This window comes from Dendrobates tinctorius, unplaced genomic scaffold (genome assembly GCF_039654945.1).
Source record: "Dendrobates tinctorius isolate UK_male_01 unplaced genomic scaffold, ASM3965494v1 ptg000027l, whole genome shotgun sequence".
Taxonomy (NCBI): Eukaryota; Metazoa; Chordata; class Amphibia; order Anura; family Dendrobatidae; genus Dendrobates; species Dendrobates tinctorius.
This window is the reverse complement of record NW_027361695.1, coordinates 9,981,797-9,999,756: the sequence shown is the minus strand read 5'-3', so window position 1 is coordinate 9,999,756 and position 17,960 is coordinate 9,981,797. Positions and strand designations below refer to the sequence as shown.

At 40.3% G+C, this 17,960-nt stretch overlaps 1 protein-coding gene across 10 annotated transcripts in view; it reads right to left on the bottom strand.

Moving 5' to 3' along the window:
- Positions 1-1,729: 1,729 nt before the first annotated feature.
- MAGI1 (membrane associated guanylate kinase, WW and PDZ domain containing 1) overlaps positions 1,730-17,960 on the bottom strand; it is a 498,523-nt gene continuing 482,292 nt past the window's right edge. For 8 of the 10 annotated variants that reach the window (XM_073569757.1, XM_073569759.1, XM_073569754.1 and 5 more), the window contains 3 exons: positions 16,237-16,383; positions 12,906-13,044; positions 1,730-4,277 (listed from right to left, as the gene is read on the bottom strand). In XM_073569757.1, coding sequence (XP_073425858.1) covers positions 3,499-4,277; positions 12,906-13,044; positions 16,237-16,383 — 1,065 coding nt within the window. In that variant the 3' untranslated portion in view covers positions 1,730-3,498. Of the gene's footprint in view, positions 4,278-6,484; positions 6,574-12,905; positions 13,045-16,236; positions 16,384-17,960 lie in introns of all 10 variants that reach the window. The other 2 variants (XM_073569761.1, XM_073569763.1) reach the window with 1 other exon arrangement.

Here is a 17,960-nt window from a genome sequence, read left to right as displayed (position 1 = left end):
TTGTAGGGATTTTGGGCTTTGGCAGCTTAACCGCTGTAGGGGGTCAGCTGCCACATCTGTAGGTCAGCCATTGAGTAGCACCTGGTGCCACCTCTTTATACCTCCTTGGGTCGCAGTTTTTGCCTGCTGTCACTTGTCTGAGTAGGGATTTGGTAGGCCACCTATTTACACCCCTTCCATGCTTTCAGAGGGATATGGAACAGTGATTCTACCACCTTGTCAGTTAAAGTCTCCATCTCCTGGGTTGGCTGTAGTGGAAGAGGTGTCATCCCCGCTCTACTAATTCTACTTTATTGCAATTGATGCCACTCCTCTGCAAGGAGTTTGGAATGTGGGAGGAAATCCACGCAAAGACATACTGATAGGGAATTTAGATTGTGAGCCCCATTGGGGACAGTGATGATAATGTGTGCAAACTGTAAAGCGCTGTAGAATATGTTAGCGCTATATAAAAATAAAGATTATTATTATTGTTATTACTTTGTTGGTGTCTGCCATTAATTTTTGTAAATGTGTAGACTCCTGGTTGGGTGTCCTTCATGCGTGTTGCCTGTAACAGTAAGCCTCCAAGACCGTCAGGCCTCCACTTCTTGCACTCAACTACCTGTGTTACTATCATTAAATCTTTCTGACAATGGTAGTCTAGAAAACTGATATTTGTGCGACCTGAGTGTGGCTCAGCATGAAAGCAGGTAAAAGGTGTTACATGTGTTATCAGGGCTCCAAACAAAGGGGCCTACACAGTTCCCTCACCCACCTCGTCTTACTGTGACGTTCATTGGAAAGCTGTAAAATGCTGTCCCAGACCCCTATACCTCATGCCTGGCTGACTGCTGCAGTTCCATGCTGCAATTTGTACTGTGGGTGAATTAAGGCCACTTTCCTGGTGGCTGTCCCTCATTTGATGTGTTTTGGCAGCATTTGGGGACGTTCTAAGGTGTTGTGCATGCGTTTGTTTTTGCCTTCCATTGACTATAATGGTGTCCGGTTATGTTCGGCGAATATTCACTGAATTAATCGGCGGATATTTGCAAATTCAGCAAACGTAAACCAAACATTGAAATACTTGCTCATCACTATTGATGGATTGTCTCCAGAGAAAGACCAGCTTGCCCACCTTGCTCAACCAGAATCCACCTGCCTGGTCTTGAAGTATCCAACACATCAAATATTGTGGTTTAAAAAAAATATGACAAAAACATCCTGACTTTTAATTTCTGGGTCTAAAGACCTTTGAGACGTAAAACGTTTTCCAATACGTCTCAGGTTAGATGTAGAGGTTTCATACTGACTATGTCTTGTTTCCGAGAGGAAGCTGAAAAGGTAAAACGCAGTAATACTCCAAGACTTTTTATACAATTTCATACACATTCCTTAGTCCTGTACTTTATCTGTCATGAAACATGAGAAGCAAAAGTCACAGAAGGAGAAAAGGTTAGAAGAGCAAGATTGGAAAATAACCTCTTTTCCTTTGTTTCCCCATATTTTTTCCTTTCTGTTGTTTAACCCAATTTTGTAGAATTATAAAAATTTTCAATAAAAACGATTTTGAACAAAATTGGAGAATAAGCAAAAAAGTTGGAGTCTACACAGTGGATGGCTTGGAGAAGACATCAGATCCTACGTGGAAAGACATTTTTGGGAGCAAATTTTTATGTTACTCTTTGCTGTAAATCCAAGAAGTTAGAACAACGAACATGCGGAACGTCATCTCTCATTAACACCGTGATCATTTTGTATTGAAAAACTTTATTTATAATAAAAATAGCATTCACAGACTTGCTTGTCTAGCTACATACATTGTGTTCCGTTGCCTTTACCGGCAAAAGTCCACAATCAGCTTCAATCAAATCATATATCAACTCCCAAAATGTTAAATAAAGCAACGGCAATGGACAGTGTTGAATGGATCAATGCATAGTATTTAAACAAAGATTGGCCCACAAACCTCTTTTTTTGTCAAGACATAGAAGAACACCATCGATAAGGTAAATGATATGATGATTGAAGAGTGTATACAAGTGCTTAATAATGGAGGTCCACAATGCAGTAACCTAGTCTTAAGTCCCAAAAAAGGGAAAAAAAAAAAAAAGTAAAAAAACTCCAAATCACTCTTGTGGATTCTGCTTTCTTGAAAAGAAATTACACCTTTACATACCTGATTCAGTTTACATTAAAATATATCCCCGATTTTTTATTTGTCTCCATTCTCAGAAATATAAACACTTATCACATTCCTTGCATTTTTTTTTTTTCTGTTTTTATCGTCATAAAGTATCTTTTATACATGGAAAAAAAGGCATTTCGTTATTTTTAACAAGCTTGAATAATTACAATTTTAACTCTGTACACACAATGATTGGCCTTTTCTTTTTGTACAGTACCATAGCAACAACAGTGATAGACTCGCAATGCTCATTCGTGTCAGTATGAAAATATGTATTTTTTTTTTTTTTTACATCAATGCACTGTAAAAGCAGCAGATTCAGAGCGATGGCAGACATTTCGGCTCAGCTAGGCAGTAACGCAATTTTGTCTTGGACCAAGGATAAGCAGCAGTCGTGTTGACAGCTGCTGTAAAAGACTTACGATGGAAGAGAAGAAATCAAATACTTGGTTTTAGACCATGCATTGGGACCTGTATACCTCATCGTTTCCAATGGAAAACCATATTTCTCCAATTTTTTTTGAAAAATTAAAAAAGAAATGAAAATTGTGTATTGAAGGATAGGAGCCAACAGAATATTGTAGCACAATGGACGATTGGCCACCTTATGGTCATGTAGAAGCATGCTTTGATCTTTCTTAAACACTTTGGATTCTTATTACCTATGGCAAGTAGGCTTTGGCAAGTATCCTTAGGGAATTATAATCCCAGCACTAACTTACAAACCAAAAACACTTAAATGACCATCCTTGTGCGAAGTGTGCTTGTATATGTCCTTCATCGCAATAGTAGTCTCAGGTATCTTCTCATAGTTACCTCTTTAGTCTTCGATCAGGTCTTCTACATTTCAATAGATCCCATCACCAGCTTATGTAACCATAACTCATAGTTCAATTACTCATCATCCTTCAAATCAATTAAATCAATAACTGCAGGTAATTAACAGTCAATAAATGTGTTAATGAAGCCTAGCCCAAAAAAAAAAAAAAACAGAAAAAAAAATGTGTGGTTTGCTTTCCAGTGCTATGAACATGTTCCACAGAAGAAAATGTCTGAAAATAAAAGTCCATAAATGAACATCGTCAATAAAATAGCTTCTTGAAAAACATGTTATTATCCCTTAGGGGTTTACATTTGGCAAATAAATTAAAAAAAAATACATCAAAAATACTTTCTTTAATATACATCAGGCACAACACTCTGTAGTAAGGTTTCATCTGCATAAAACATTTTTGTGGAACTCCAAGATCGTTAGGTGCTTCGGTAAGACACTATTAAGAATTTGTTGTTCTCACAGCCTCCTTGGATAAGAAAATGTTACATCAGATGGTTCAGATACTGAGATCTGTGTTACATTCCTTATAGGGTCTCCTCCGTTGTGCTGAGGGATGTTTAGAACTTCTTATTGTGTCGTATTTCAGACTGGTATCATCCCGATCCCTGTTGCCAGGTTTTTGATCTCGGCTTCTTCTCTCTGGAGACCTCTCCCTTCTTCTCTCAGGTGAGCGATCTCTTCGTCTATCAGGAGATCTTTCCCTTCTTCTATCGGTTGACTTTGCCCTTCTCCTATCAGGAGAACTATCTCTTCTTCGATCAGGTGATCTTCTTGGATCCATAAACCGATCGAGTGACTTTCTTCTTCGATTTGGTGACCCTTCTCTCTTTCGTGCAGGTGACCTTTCCCGTGTTCTTCGAGGAGAATCATCTCTCCTTCGTTCATACCGCTCTCTCTCTTTTCTTTCTAAAGTATTTTCATTGCTCCTTGCCCCTTCTGTTCTCTTCTCGGGAGACATTTTTTTCTGTCCGTTAACCATTTTTTCCCCTTGCCTTGGGTGTCTTGCCTCAGGGGACCTGTCCCTTTGGCTACTTTGTACAGAATTATTTTTAGAGGACCCATTCCAAGTGTGATGGTCATTGTGTCGTCTGTTATAGTCCCTGTTGCCTTTAGGGTCTTTGACATAAGTCCTTTTTTCCTCATGCTGTAATGATTTGTGAGTATTTCGTGGGTAACTGAACTCCAATGGCATGGGATGTCTTTCAGGTGTTAGTGTGTTCATTTTCGAAAGATTTTGTGAGCTGGCTGTGGGGCTGATGCTGTCACTGTTGGGTTCTGGAGAGGAAAAATAAAATTAGTTTTTTTTTTACTTAATTAAGCATGAGAAAGATCTCCTCTCCTAGGTTAGTGTCTGCAACACACATTTGTTAAAGTGGTCAGTATGCCTATTGATTAACTGAAGCCTGTTAATCTACAATGACTTTAATTTAGCACACACATTAGTTAGGTCAAATTTGATGTCAATCTACCTTTTTGGCCTGAATGTTTTTCCTTTATTACAAGCTAATAATATTATTGAATATCCCAAACAAACAGGACATATGCTCTGAAATATACAAAATGTTGAAAGCTGACCTCTTTAAAGTAGATGGTCTTAAAGCCCCGTCACACACAGCGATTTCGCCAGCGAGATCGCTGATTTCGTGACGCCACAGCGATCTCGCCAGCGACATCGCTGTGTGTGACGGGGATCAGCAACCGGCCTCCCTGCCGGGTATCGCTGATCACGCACGATTGTCCTGGGCCATTTTTTGATCGTTGGTCTCCCGCTGGCCAGCGCGCATCGCTGCGTGTGGCAGCGAGAGACCAGCGATCAGCAACGCTGGACGCTGGTTTCCAATGTAAACAGTGGGTATCCAAGAGCCGCACGGCTCTTAAATACCTGCTGTTTACATTGGAAACCAGCTTGCTTGCTGGTCCTGATCGCTGGAGGGGCTGTCTATGCGACAGCTCACCAGCGATCAGCCTAACGATGTCCCAGCAATCCCTTCCTTGTCGGATCGTTGGTGGGATCGCTGGGACATCTTTATGTGTAACAGGGCCTTTAGTGATACCATAATGCCAACAGATGGAGACTTTTGGTCACTGCCTGAATATTTAAGTATCTTCTATTGTGTAGGCTAATTTGTGATAATTAGAAGATATCTCTTCATAGTTTTAAATTTTTCAGAAAGGTTTTTTAACACTTGAGCTTGAACTGCTCTCCAACAATCAACAGTATAATCTAGTGTTTGTCAACTCCAGTCCTCAAAAACACCCAACAGATTATGTTTTCAGGACTTCCTTAACACTTCACATGTGACCTAGGTCTTCTCAGTTCACGAAGAACCACCACAAGAGTTTGCTCCAAAGCTAGGAGGAATATACTTTAGTTCGGCAGAAATCTCTTCCAACTTCCCAATACATGTAAGCACTTGGCACGGGAGAACACTCCTCCATTTTCAATGGGCAGAGGGGAGAAAGTCACTGCTAGACACCTTCTTTCCATGAAAACAAAAGGATCAAGAGTTGAAACTCCAACTACCAATCCTTCTCTCCCCAAACATCATCTACTGGTGGCTGTTGGGAGGCCCTCAAATATATCAGATAGACAGCAAGTTTTGCCAAATTGGAAAGCCTGGGTAACAAATGTGTAAGGGGGATTTAATGGATATCCTTGAAGCATCACCTGTTGGTGGCACCTTAGGCCTGGAGTTGCAAGACAATGGTTTTCCCTGAAAACAAAAGGATTGGGAGTTGAAATTCCAACTACCGATCCTTCTCTTCCCTGATAGCATCTATTTGGAGCAGAGTTTGGAGGCCACTAAATACATTAGATAGTCAGCAAGTTTTGCGAAAATCATCAAGCTTATGAGGAACATAATGGATATACTCCTTGAATAATCACCCGTTGGCGGGACACCTTACGTCTGGAGTGGAGTAACATCTCCATACCTTAACATTTATCTCCTCCCGTGTAAGTAACTCTACACCCTTCCTGATAGTGTGGAGTCGTAGAAATGGTGGTCTTCTAAAAGTACCTTTGATACATAGCCAATGATGAACATTATGGCCGTTCTTTTTACATCATTGGCAGAGAAAACCTAAATCCTTCCACAATGATATGCTACTTTACTGTCTACTTGATAACCTAACTATAAATTCGTTAAGAGCACATACAAACCTGACACCACATAACCAGCATCGTTAGTGTTGCCGATTGACGAACATATGGGAGGACTTTTTTTTTTTTTTGCTTTTTTTTATCCTTTTGAAAAATGTGTCACTTAAGCTTGCAAGCAAAATTCTGCAAAGTGGTTGCAATGGATTAACAAGGCTTGCATGTTTAACATCCAAGTAGAGAACTTACACATACAGTTCAGGGAAATGCAAGGTGTTCATGAGTTGCTGTATACACTTAGGAAGTTTTAGCAAAGCACAAGCAATGGGGTAATAATTAGGCCACAGCACAGAAACACCTAATAGTGATTTTAGCTACAAACCGTAGTTTGATTTTGGCCCATAAGGTAGATGCAAGACTCGCCGAGCTTTTCATTTCTCATACATGCAGCGATATTAGGAGGTATCATCGCTGAGGAAGGTATAGCCCCCGCACCAAGAGAAGAAGTGAAAAACAGAGAGAAAGAAAGAGAAAAAGCAGAAGATTTAGAAACCCTACATACTGAAAGAAGAAAGGAGAGAAAAAAAAATTATTCAATCTTCATATTTCAGGATGGTTTATTTTGAATTCCAACCAGGTTTGCTAGATGACATCCAAATAAGGCTGTGAAATCTGCAGTTTCTATAGTGACATTAGGCATCTAGAATGTGATTTTTTTTTCTTTTCTTTTTTTTTTTTTTTTTAAACAGACAAGACTAGAATAACCATTTTCTTTTCCAAAAAACGAGAAACAGATAAGACAAGATGCCAGGGGAAGAAAAAAAAAACCATTTACATTCAACAAAAAAAAAAAAAAATAATTAAAAAAAAAATAGATATATATTATATATATATACAAGTCCACAGCAGAGACCACAACAGTCAAATTAAAATACAAAAAAGAAAAAAAAAAACTCATTACAAAATGATACAGCCTCACTGTGAAGCATGTTCCATAATAAGAGGTAATAAGCTGGAACTTCACATTTGTAATAGGGGCCAAGAAACAAGTTGACCCCGTAATGGTTTACACCTGTACTTTTTAGCAGCACAACTTTCAAAGTCTTTGACTTTTCTTTTAAAACAGGAAAATAATAATGATTAAAAAAAGTAAAAATAAAAACACTTTTTTTTTCATTAAATTGGCTTCCTATCTCTTTTGTCAGTGCAACAGCCGTGTCGTCTAGAGGCGGAAACACCTCGCAACAGGACAAGTCATACAATGGGTAATTTACAATACAGTGCATTTTAACGGGAAACCAGTAAGTAATGGACGGTAAAAATATATACAGAAAATCGATGCCGACAGCATTGCATTAATATACAATTCAATCGCGGCTAATTTTTTTTGCTTTTCCCCCTCGTATAGTCCTAAATTGGCTAACGATGATATGTTATGTCTGGTTGATGCTGTGGACCTTGTTCATTTGCCATCAATAATTCTGCTCTTGATTTTTTTCAATTTTTTTTAAATTTTCATGGTGTAATAAAAGAAAAAAAAATAATACATTACTGCACAGTTGCCAAGAAACATTTCAGCTTAACGGAATTTTTCAAAAATCTTCGTAATTGGAAACAATTTATTAAAGGGGAAGCATCACTTTTCCAAATCTAGAGTGGCCAATAACATTGGCGGGTTCCAACAATCTAATGTACATTGGGTCGAGGGGGGGTCTTTCCTGACTATCAGGGAGGTGAGCGGAAATGAGGATCGGGCGTGCTAGATATTAACAAGTTAATGGTTGTAGCTTGTCTCTCTCTTCATATGACCGGTTTATTGACGGGACTCATGTCAGCCGCCTACCGCATGCCGGCATCCGCAGCTCTGATTTTGATGAACGGCCAGGCGCAACTTTACGTGATCGTCACACCACAACGGTGACGTTATGCCACTCTGGCTATTGAAAAGAAGAGCTGCATATGTTGGCGAGTAGGAGGTGGTTTGCCGAGCTACTATCCAGTGGTCACAGAATACTGACTTGGCCACTGGACAGCGATTCTGCAAATTGATTTGCTCCTCTCTACATGTTAGGGCAAAAATTTTGGGGCAAGTTTTTCAAAACGTTAGAAAACCTGGCGATGATAATTATGGATGGGCCAGATGTTGCCCTTCTAAGAATACTGTGGGTAAATCCTCTGAATATTTTGTATACAAATTTTGCACTTACTCCTTTTCTTACATTTTCTTATAAAACAGACAACGGGAAGACAAGGGATAAACGGTGAGCCGGTTGAGAAAATGAGAATACAGCGCTTTGGTAAAATACTCAGCTTCACGTAAAACAGAGGTCCAATAAAGGTCCAACAGCTATTCATCCCGACCACCCCATAGACATGCACGCCTGGTTCAGCTGTGCATGCCTGTTTTTTCAATCAGTAAAAGGTACCTCTAGTGACAGCCTATCTCCCTTAAAGGGTTGTCTTCTACTTTGACATCCCCTCTATAAATGCCCAAGTAAAATAAGAGAAGCTTGTAATTCCCCACTGCATCAGCAATTTCGTCAGTGGACCACTCTTGGGACACTTTTATGTCACGCGGGCATTGCAGCCGATCAGCGGCTGTTGCTCATCATTATTCAGTCAGAATGGGTGTCTGCTCTGTCTAAATAGTAAAGGAAGTAGCCGGTCAGAGCCCTTCATCAAGTAAGCGCTTGGAGACCCGATGCGGGTGCAAGAGGCGAGCATTTGCTGTACTTATTTTATTCGGGCATTAAAAATGGACAAAAAAAAGTACTGGACAACCCCTTTAAAACAAAGGATAAGGCAAGTTGAAATTCAAAATGCCTCTTTTCCCCATGACATCTGTCTAAGGAATGTTGGCCAAACATCTGACACAAATTAAATGTTCAATTAGTGGCTCCAAAATTGGTGGGTTTGGCCAAAGTTAATCCAATGTGTTAGGCCACCACTAATGGGGTTATCCATCCCCCATTCTTCTCCAGAATAATATTGTCTCTAGTTTTCCTAGTCTTGTCCACAAAGTATTGCAGATAGACCCAACACATATGTGTAAAATCTGCACTTTGTGGTGGCTTTCTGCTTTGCTTATTGAAGGGGTTCAAATGGGCATACCCTCTCGAGCACCTTCTTGGGATAAAAGGAGAGATACAGGGCGCATCCACTGTGTGAAATCCATATAAAACAATTAAAATTGTGGAACAGTAGGGAAGGTGCTCACCTATTGGGGTTGTGAGGAAGTCACAACACCCATGAACGCTTGAGAAGCAGCAGCAAGTCTGCACAGGGTCCTAGGACAGAATTGCAGAAATGACGTGGAAGTGCAATAAGGACTGCGCTTGCTTCTGGTAGAGTAAAGGGTTCTTTATTCAGCCAACGCGTTTCCTGAGCCTGCTGGCTCACTTCATCAGGGCAGATGATGAAGAGCACCTTCTTGGACATATGGAAGGTTTTGTACAAAGATGATGACTTATTCTGATCTTTTTCTCCCGAGGCCTCGCCAGCAAGGAGATGGTCATGCCTGGACATCATCATTGGTCGGAAGCTAGGACAACATTTTGAATCCTCTCAGTTGACCTTCAGTCCATTGTATGGCTAAATCAGAGACTGGTGATCACTCGTCTCCAAGTCACTTCCCTGAAATCTAAAGGGATGCTTCAAGTGTTTGAGAAGCAATGCATTAGATTATCCGAAATATATTACCCCTCTAATACCACTATTAACTTGCTGAGCCAAACAGGGACACTATATCCATGGAAGGCAAAGAGGCTGCCAGATACCACCAGATACTCGAATACTTAGGATAGGTAACTTTGCAGAACACAATCAAATATCACTGATCCCCGTAGACATTAGATTGTTGGAAGATCCTGTATTAAAGAGATTTTTTTTTCCCATAAATCAGTAGTACACGCAAAAATAAGAAACGTTTTAATATATCTTATTAGAGAAATCTGCTTCTTTCTCCTCCTGGGCTGATGTTTCACTCTCAAAATTCACAATTACGGGGTTAAATTTGTCTGTGATGAAGGCAGACTTTCCCATTATTTAGATAGGAGATGAGAGTTGGTGCTCAAAATTTTATGGAAAACTGGAACTGTTGTTCAAGGCAAACTAGTTGCAGAATGTCAGTGTCCGCCTCGAGCTCCTCCCTAGAATGTCAGTGTCCACCTCTAACTTCTCCCTAGAATGTCAGTGTCCGCCTCTAGCAGCTCCCTAGAATGTCAGTGTCCGCCTCTAACTCCTCCCTAGAATGTCAGTGTCCGCCTCTAACTTCTCCCTAGAATGTCAGTGTCCACCTCTAGCTGCTCCCTAGAATACCAGTTTCTGCCTCTAGCTGCTCTCTAGAATGTCAGTGTCTGCCTCTAACTCCTCCCTAGAATGTCAGTGTCTGCCTCTAACTCCTCCCTAGAATGTCAGTGTCTGCCTCTAACTCCTCCCTAGGATGTCAGTGTCCACCTCTAACTCCTCCCTAGAATGTCAGTGTCCACCTCTAACTCCTCCCTAGAATGTCAGTGTCCACCTCGAACTCCTCCCTAGAATGTCAGTGTCCACCTCTAACTCCTCCCTAGAATGTCAGTGTCCACCTCTAACTCCTCCCTAGAATGTCAGTGTCCGCCTCTAACTCCTCCCTAGAATGTCAGTGTCCGCCTCTAGCTGCTCCCTAGAATGCCAGTGTCTGCCTCTAGCTGCTCTCTAGAATGTCAGTGTCTGCCTCTAACTCCTCCCTAGAATGTCAGTGTCTGCCTCCAACTCCTCCTTATCATGTCAGTGTCTGCCTCTAACTCCTCCCTAGAATGTCAGTGTCCGCCTCTAGCTGCTCCCTAAAATGTCAGTGTCTGCCTCTAGCTGCTCCCTAGAATGCCAGTGTCTGACTCTAGCTGCTCTCTAGAATGTCAGTGTCAGCCTCTAACTCCTCCCTAGAATGTCAGTGTCTGCCTCCAACTCCTCCTTATCATGTCAGTGTCTGCCTCTAACTCCTCCCTAGAATGTCAGTGTCTGCCTCTAACTTCTCTCTAGAATGTCAGTGTCCACCTCCCCTCTCTATAGAATTCTAAAAGCACCAACTGTAATTTCCTAGCTCAGTAATGGGAAAATCTGTCTTCACTGAACACAGATTTTACCCATGAAATGCGAATGAATAATCAGTCCAGAAAGAGAAAGAAGCAGATGTCTCTGATAAGAAAATTACAAAGTGACATATTTTTTAATAAAAAATGTAAAAGACTGTTATTCTTTAAAAATTATTGAGTGTAAGCAGCTTATTTAAGTGAGGGGGAGGCTAGAATATTCTTTAAAGGGAAGTCAGAAAAATCTCTGCCCATACGATTACAATTTTATCTCACATATGAGAACTTCTAGAAATATTTTTATATAAATTGTATGCCTTAAAAAGGGGTCCAGACACTAAAAAAAACCCCACAAGAATAAATAAATAAAAGGGGTCTATTTAATATGAATTGAAAAGGACAAAGCTGCAATACCAGACATAGTCTATGAACAAGAGAGGCGCTGTATTTTTTTGTTTGATTTTTTTTTGGAGGGGATAGGGACAAAAAAAAAAAATTAAATAAAAGATGACCCATTTTGTTGCATTACAGACAATCCCTTTATGCTTTGGTTCAACTTTAACTTTATATTAAAAATATATTAATAGACGGCGATCATTTTTGTTGCAATTGCTGCAAGACTATAAAATGGGATGCTTCCTCTTTAGATGTAAAAAAAATTAAAATAAAAAAAAAAATTATAAAATCTGAATTTAGTCACATGACTAACATGCTAAAATTTCCAGCTGCGATGCGGCCTGTATTGGCATATTGCATGGAGGAGATGGATCTATGCAGAGAAGAATCTACTGGATCCCACGCAGACAGCTATTACCAATTGTAACGTGCAGATTATGATGGTTCGTAACAAGCAAAATGCACTCACGGTGGCAAAAAAAAAAAAAATTGGGATGAAATGAGTTCAGATCAGCTTTCATAGAAACCTCAAAGACCTTTGGTTGGGAAAAGCCTTATATATAAATATATATATGGCCCTATCAGCAATTCTATTAAATAGGAATATTTTACAATATATTTAATACAGTCTTGACGTAAAATAGAATTACGTTCTGAATATCCAGTTCCCTGATAGCATTTTTTTTTCTTTAAATAAAATTTATTTTTTCTTTGTTTTATTTAATTTTTTTTTTCATTTAAGCTTTCGACAAATAAAATCTTTCTCTTATCTGGTTAAACACTGCTTGGAAAAAGCAGAAAATTGACAATTCACATACTTTTATGCAACAGCGCAGGCAAATTAGGAAGGAGTTCAACGTGTGAAATTCCCAGTAAGAATTACAATTTTTGTTGTTGTTGTTGTTGTCATTTGTGTAGTTTTTTTTTTTTGTCTGTTTTTGCTGCTTTTTTTTTTTTTAAATGGCGGATTCCTTGTTTGTTACAAAAGGATGAAAACAGTTTGGCACAGTTCAACACAGTTGAGTTTTAACAAATAGATAAGGTTTTGCATTAAGGTTCTCCTTCATCAAAGATGCTACACGTTGGGTTTTTTTTGTTTTGTTATTTTTTTTTTTTTCCTACTGAGCCCCAAGTCCACAGAAGCAAGAAGAGGTTGAGGAGAGCGGAAAAAAAATCAGTACAAGCGAAGCAATTAACCATATTTCGCAAAAGTTGGTAAGACACTGGTGATTAAAAGAAAAAAAGAAAAAAAGGTATTTCCTGCTCCAGATTCTTGACAGAGAGAGATCATTCATGGAGTGATGGTAGGGAGCAAAGGAATGTTTTCAGAGTTTGACCCACCATATTCCGGCACTGAACCGTCCCCGCGTTTCAGACTCAGACGTACTCGCCGGCCACCATTTTTTATCAGTTCAATTGCCCGAGCATGCTTCATGTTCTTTGTGCTCTCCCCATTTATTTCCAGAATTTCGTCACCAACCTACGAGTCAAGAAAATTTTTATATTATTTCCATTACTGGGAAAAAAAAGATTAAAAAACAATTTAAACACCATATTATCTCCTAACCACCAATGGATTACTTGTCCTTTACGAATTTCAGGTCCAAATTGGTAACAGTAGAAAAAAAATTTCAATTTTTCCCTGTTTTTAGTACTTGGCATTTTCCTTTCAACTTTGTTATAGTTCACTTGGAAGTGGTGGTCTCATCTGCTTAAATGGTTAAAAACAAGCAACTTACCAATTTACCGCTTATTGAAAACCCTCTCTCGCTCTCAAGAACGGAAACAATTGTAATTCTATGGCTTACTGCTTGATACCAGGTACCTCGGGCAATCTAGCAGTGGTGGTCTGTTTTACTAGGCAAGCAACACTGTGCTTACGAGCTCTTTACGATAGAGCTTCCAACCCCTGCTCTGAAGGTGCCCTAGTATTTCTTTGATGCTGCAGAAGTAATACTGCCTGTGTTTGCAGCAAGGGATAGTGCTCCATTCAGACCAGTGGCGCGACCATGCTGCCAACCTGAACAGTCAATCAGCAGCAGCGCCCACCGTTCCCAGGAAGCTGAGAGACTTGGGAACGTCTTAGTTTCAAGTTGTGTGTAGGGACCATAATTTTCGAACCAGCCACAAGTTTCCTAACCCAAACTCAACAGTCTCATTGGCAAATAAGAGCCTGTTGAGTTTGGATCTCAAGTCTTGAGGACAGTCCCAAAATTTCAGTCTGCTCAAGGACAAAAAAAAACTTGGATGTGAAACAGCCGACCTTAGCTTAGGACTCCTATGCATATTACACTAATGTTGGCCAAACCCGCTGATGTAGGTGGGCTCAGTCTCCAGACTGTCCCCCAAGAGATGATGTCTTGAAAAACAGAGAATTCAGCAGGTCCAATTTTGGACTGCTATCCTTTTTGTTCTCAATGAGTTAAGCCGCCAGAGGAGGAGTCTGGCACCAGATCGGTTTCACAGAACAGTAGAGCGAGTGCTGCCGGCTGAACAACCAATCGGCTGAACAACCGTTATCTATTGTGTATGGGGTGCTTTAGACTTACATCAGAGGCCCCAAGTGTTGAGGAAAAAACAGTCTTATTTGGTGCCAACTCTGGATACAATCACTTGCCTCTATTGACTTTTTATTGCTTTAATTGCAAATAACCAATTAGACCTTATTAATGAGATATCTAATGATACAAGGTTTAAGATACAATTAAACATCTAACTGAGAATTTTGCTCCGACCCAGTTGTCTCTTTTAAGCTACCAGGCCATTGTTGAATAATTCCAAAAATCTTTCAGAAGCATCTCCTTGGCAACAGACTACAAAGTATCACTTCATTCAGAAATCCGAGACAGTGATGGTTCTGTAGTCTGTTGCCATGGAAGCAGCTAAAAAGATGCCGACTTAATTTGTCTTATTGTTGAACTATATTAACAATGTATTTAACGTAGAAAATATTTTTTCAGAATCTCTTAAGACAAAAAAGAGGGCGTGTTGCCAAAAGTGGTCAGTTTTTACTTTTATTTTAATCCCGCCGTTCCGCTGAGTATTCCGCTTTTCACTCTATTTTTTTTTTAATCTGCCATACTGTCATGGAGAAATGAACTTTATTAATTGGTGTTAATTTCTATAGTCTTTACAAGGTGGCGTGGCTCACAGGATCCTCAGGGGTGTGTCTTTAGGATGATCTTAATTATTACCCCGTAAGCACCGCCCCTTTGGAAAAGAGCTTAGAAATTAGCACTCAATAAAAAAAAAGACCCTACTTCTGGAACCGTATGGTGGAGTAAAAGAAAATAAAAATGGAATAGTCAGAGGAGCAGAAGGAATAAAATAGGGGCACAAATTAGGCATTTATGACTGGCCGCAGGTCTAGTCCTGCAGACGAAGAGCTGCTAATACAGTAGCGAGTCCAACGTAAGAGGCTTTTTTCTGATGTGCCCCAGTACGGCACATGGATAGGAATGGTTCAATCTGTAAAACATCTTTATTTCCATATATTCTGATAAAATGGAAAAATCTGATAAATAACATAGTGAGATACGGAATAACATGCTGACACTATTTTTAACAACGATAGCCTTTTATATAGGAGAAAGTCTAGGAAAGTTAAATACTTTTGTATATTTAAAAAGGAGCCATATCGAAGCAATCGTTAACAAAAACAGAGTTGGAGAACGGCTTTGAATGCTAATTGTAGATGTAAATGTGGCGCCCCGTGACTTTGCCGCCACAAATTGGTTAAATATGTACTGTTTTGCATGTGTTTTGTGAGCAATGGGAGTTATGCTTTCTCTGCTAGAGACCACAACACCCACACACAGAAGTTACCTCACTCCCTTACTTGTCTGAGGAGTCGAGTTGTTGTTTCATTTAAGAGGAAGGTGAAGGAAAGATGAAGAACGCTCCTGGATGCCATGACAAGTACTCCCTCCAGGAGTAAAGCTAATAAGAATCAGGGAGTCAGCCCCTAGGCCATCCATGCTTTTAGAGCAGGGTGGTAAGCTGAGAGACTGTGTGGGATTATACAACCAACAGCAGAGTGTTTTCCCCCGGGAAGACTGCAGCAACCTAGAATCGGTGAAGGATTGTGCAAGAAGGAACTTGAGCTGCTTCACACAGGATCCAAGATGCAAGTTGCCAGAGGAGGAAAACACAGTGAGTAGTGCTATACTGGAAGTTCCAAACTCCGGGAAGTTTTTGTCCCTGAAGGGATTAGAATAGCAGGAAGCTTACACCGGGTCACAGCAGAGAGAAGGATAACTCCCATTTTGCAGAGCAGACTGTAACCTGGTGAGAGTTGTAATATCGCCTATGAACTGCACCTGAACTACAGTAAATGATAAAGTGACTTTCCTTGTCTCCTGCCTTATTACTCCGTGCCTTCTACTTTCATCACAATCTCTGGGGGTCAGCCCTAGTTGGAGGGGGTTAAACATCTGCACTGCCATCACCATCTACTCCCCCCAGGGATCATCTGCAGTGCCGGCTATACTACAGTCGAACACTCCAACTGGCGTCACGAATCACTACATAAACTTTATCCCTAATCAATACTCCTCTTTTACATGACCACCTGGGGCCATGGACCGGGTCACCGCCACTGTGACACATCCCTTTAAGACGACCGGCCCGGTATTGAGGATCCCACGGCCTCTGGTGTGCGTCATATACGTACCCTCATCTTCCCACATCTCTCCGCTGGTCCATCCTCTGCAAGACGCAGAACATAAAGGTCCATGTTATACTCCCGGCCTCCTCGTAGGCTGAACCCAAATCCTTTTGCTCCTCGGTCAAGTTCTACTGCGTAGAAGTCTTGTTCTGACTGCAAAAATATAAAAGAACAATAAATTATGAGAATGCAGTAAGTTTAAAATATCCATCACATTGGCTCAGTGGTTAGCACTGCAGCCTTAGCGCTGAGGTCTTGGCTTCAAATTCCGCCAAGAAACACTGGGAGGATAGAGAAAGGAAGTTCCAGCATCTATAGTGCTGACAGAATGCCGGAGACAGGAAACAAAGTGAATGGCAAATTACAAAGCATAAATGAGAATCTAGAAAGACCCGAACCATATTAGACTGATATGTGCACAAAAAAAAAAGTTTTAAATTGTTGGGGATCATACTTTTTTATAGGTTTAAAGTACGCTTTAAAAATAATTTTAGTGATAGTTTCCCTTTAACAACATGTACAGGGGTGCTAGTGAGCAGCTAAGAATAGGGTACACGCTTATCATTGGCAGAGGTGTAATCTTCCCCTATGTTTCGCACCCTAACGACAATTTATTAGGTAAACCTGGACCAATTTTAGGCTTAGGTGCCTTAAGAAAGATTTCAGATTGATTTCCATGCCGGTTCCAGTTACCCTTGTAAGTTACATTATCAGATGTATTATTATTTAATACCTGTCTCAATAGTTTCATGGTGTAATTAGAATGGCAGCTTGATGCGACAATATTACCCCTTTATATACCACTATCGGTTTATATCAGCAGTAAGAATATTTTCCAGCCTCGATACAAGTATAATATCTGTCATATCCGATTTTGTTTGATGCTCATTAAAGTGAGTTACAGCCGTTTATCTGCGAGGAGCTTGAAAGGCTGCTTGGATTAGGCGAGCATTGCATCAACACAATATCTGTCTCCCAAACCTGATTAATGAGCTATGAAAAATTCCATAACCAAACAGTTTTGAGGAAAATATACTCCATGCCCGATGTACTGCGAGCTACTGAAACACATTTTCCAATTACTTTCATTGTTGCTAAAAGGTAGGGATTATCAGGACGCTGCAACCGTACGGCGAAATCAGAAAGGAAATTTTCTAGAAATTCAAAATTCATTTTGAGCAGATTCATTCGATTCGGCTGGCGGATTCAATGAGGTACAACTAATATTTGCTCAGATTGAAAGCATCACCATTGCCGTATATTGCACGAATAGAGAAAATGTTATTGGCAACAGTCAGAATTCAAAATTACAGTGACTTTAAACATTTGGCGCCCAAACAGGGACTTGGGATTCTTTTGTGGATTGGGTTAAAATAATGAAAAAACAAAAAACAAACAAAAACCCACATAATACTCACCTATCCTAGGTCCTCTTCCTTGACTTCTTACAGTTCCGTATCTGCAGTTCCCCAGCTCTCTGTGCAGGTTTTCAGCTTTTCTGGCACTGTGACCCATGTGGGTAAGTGGGGATGGCGCATGTCATTGACGTCAAAGACATGTATTGAACCCCCAACGTGAGCCACATTGCCGAAACAACCAAAAGGCCCCATCTCACATAGCGAGATCTCTGATGCATCACCGATTTTGTGACGCAACAGCGATCTCGCTACATGTGACACATAGCGGCGACCGCCCCCTCGCTGGATATCGCTGATCGTGCTCGAATGTCC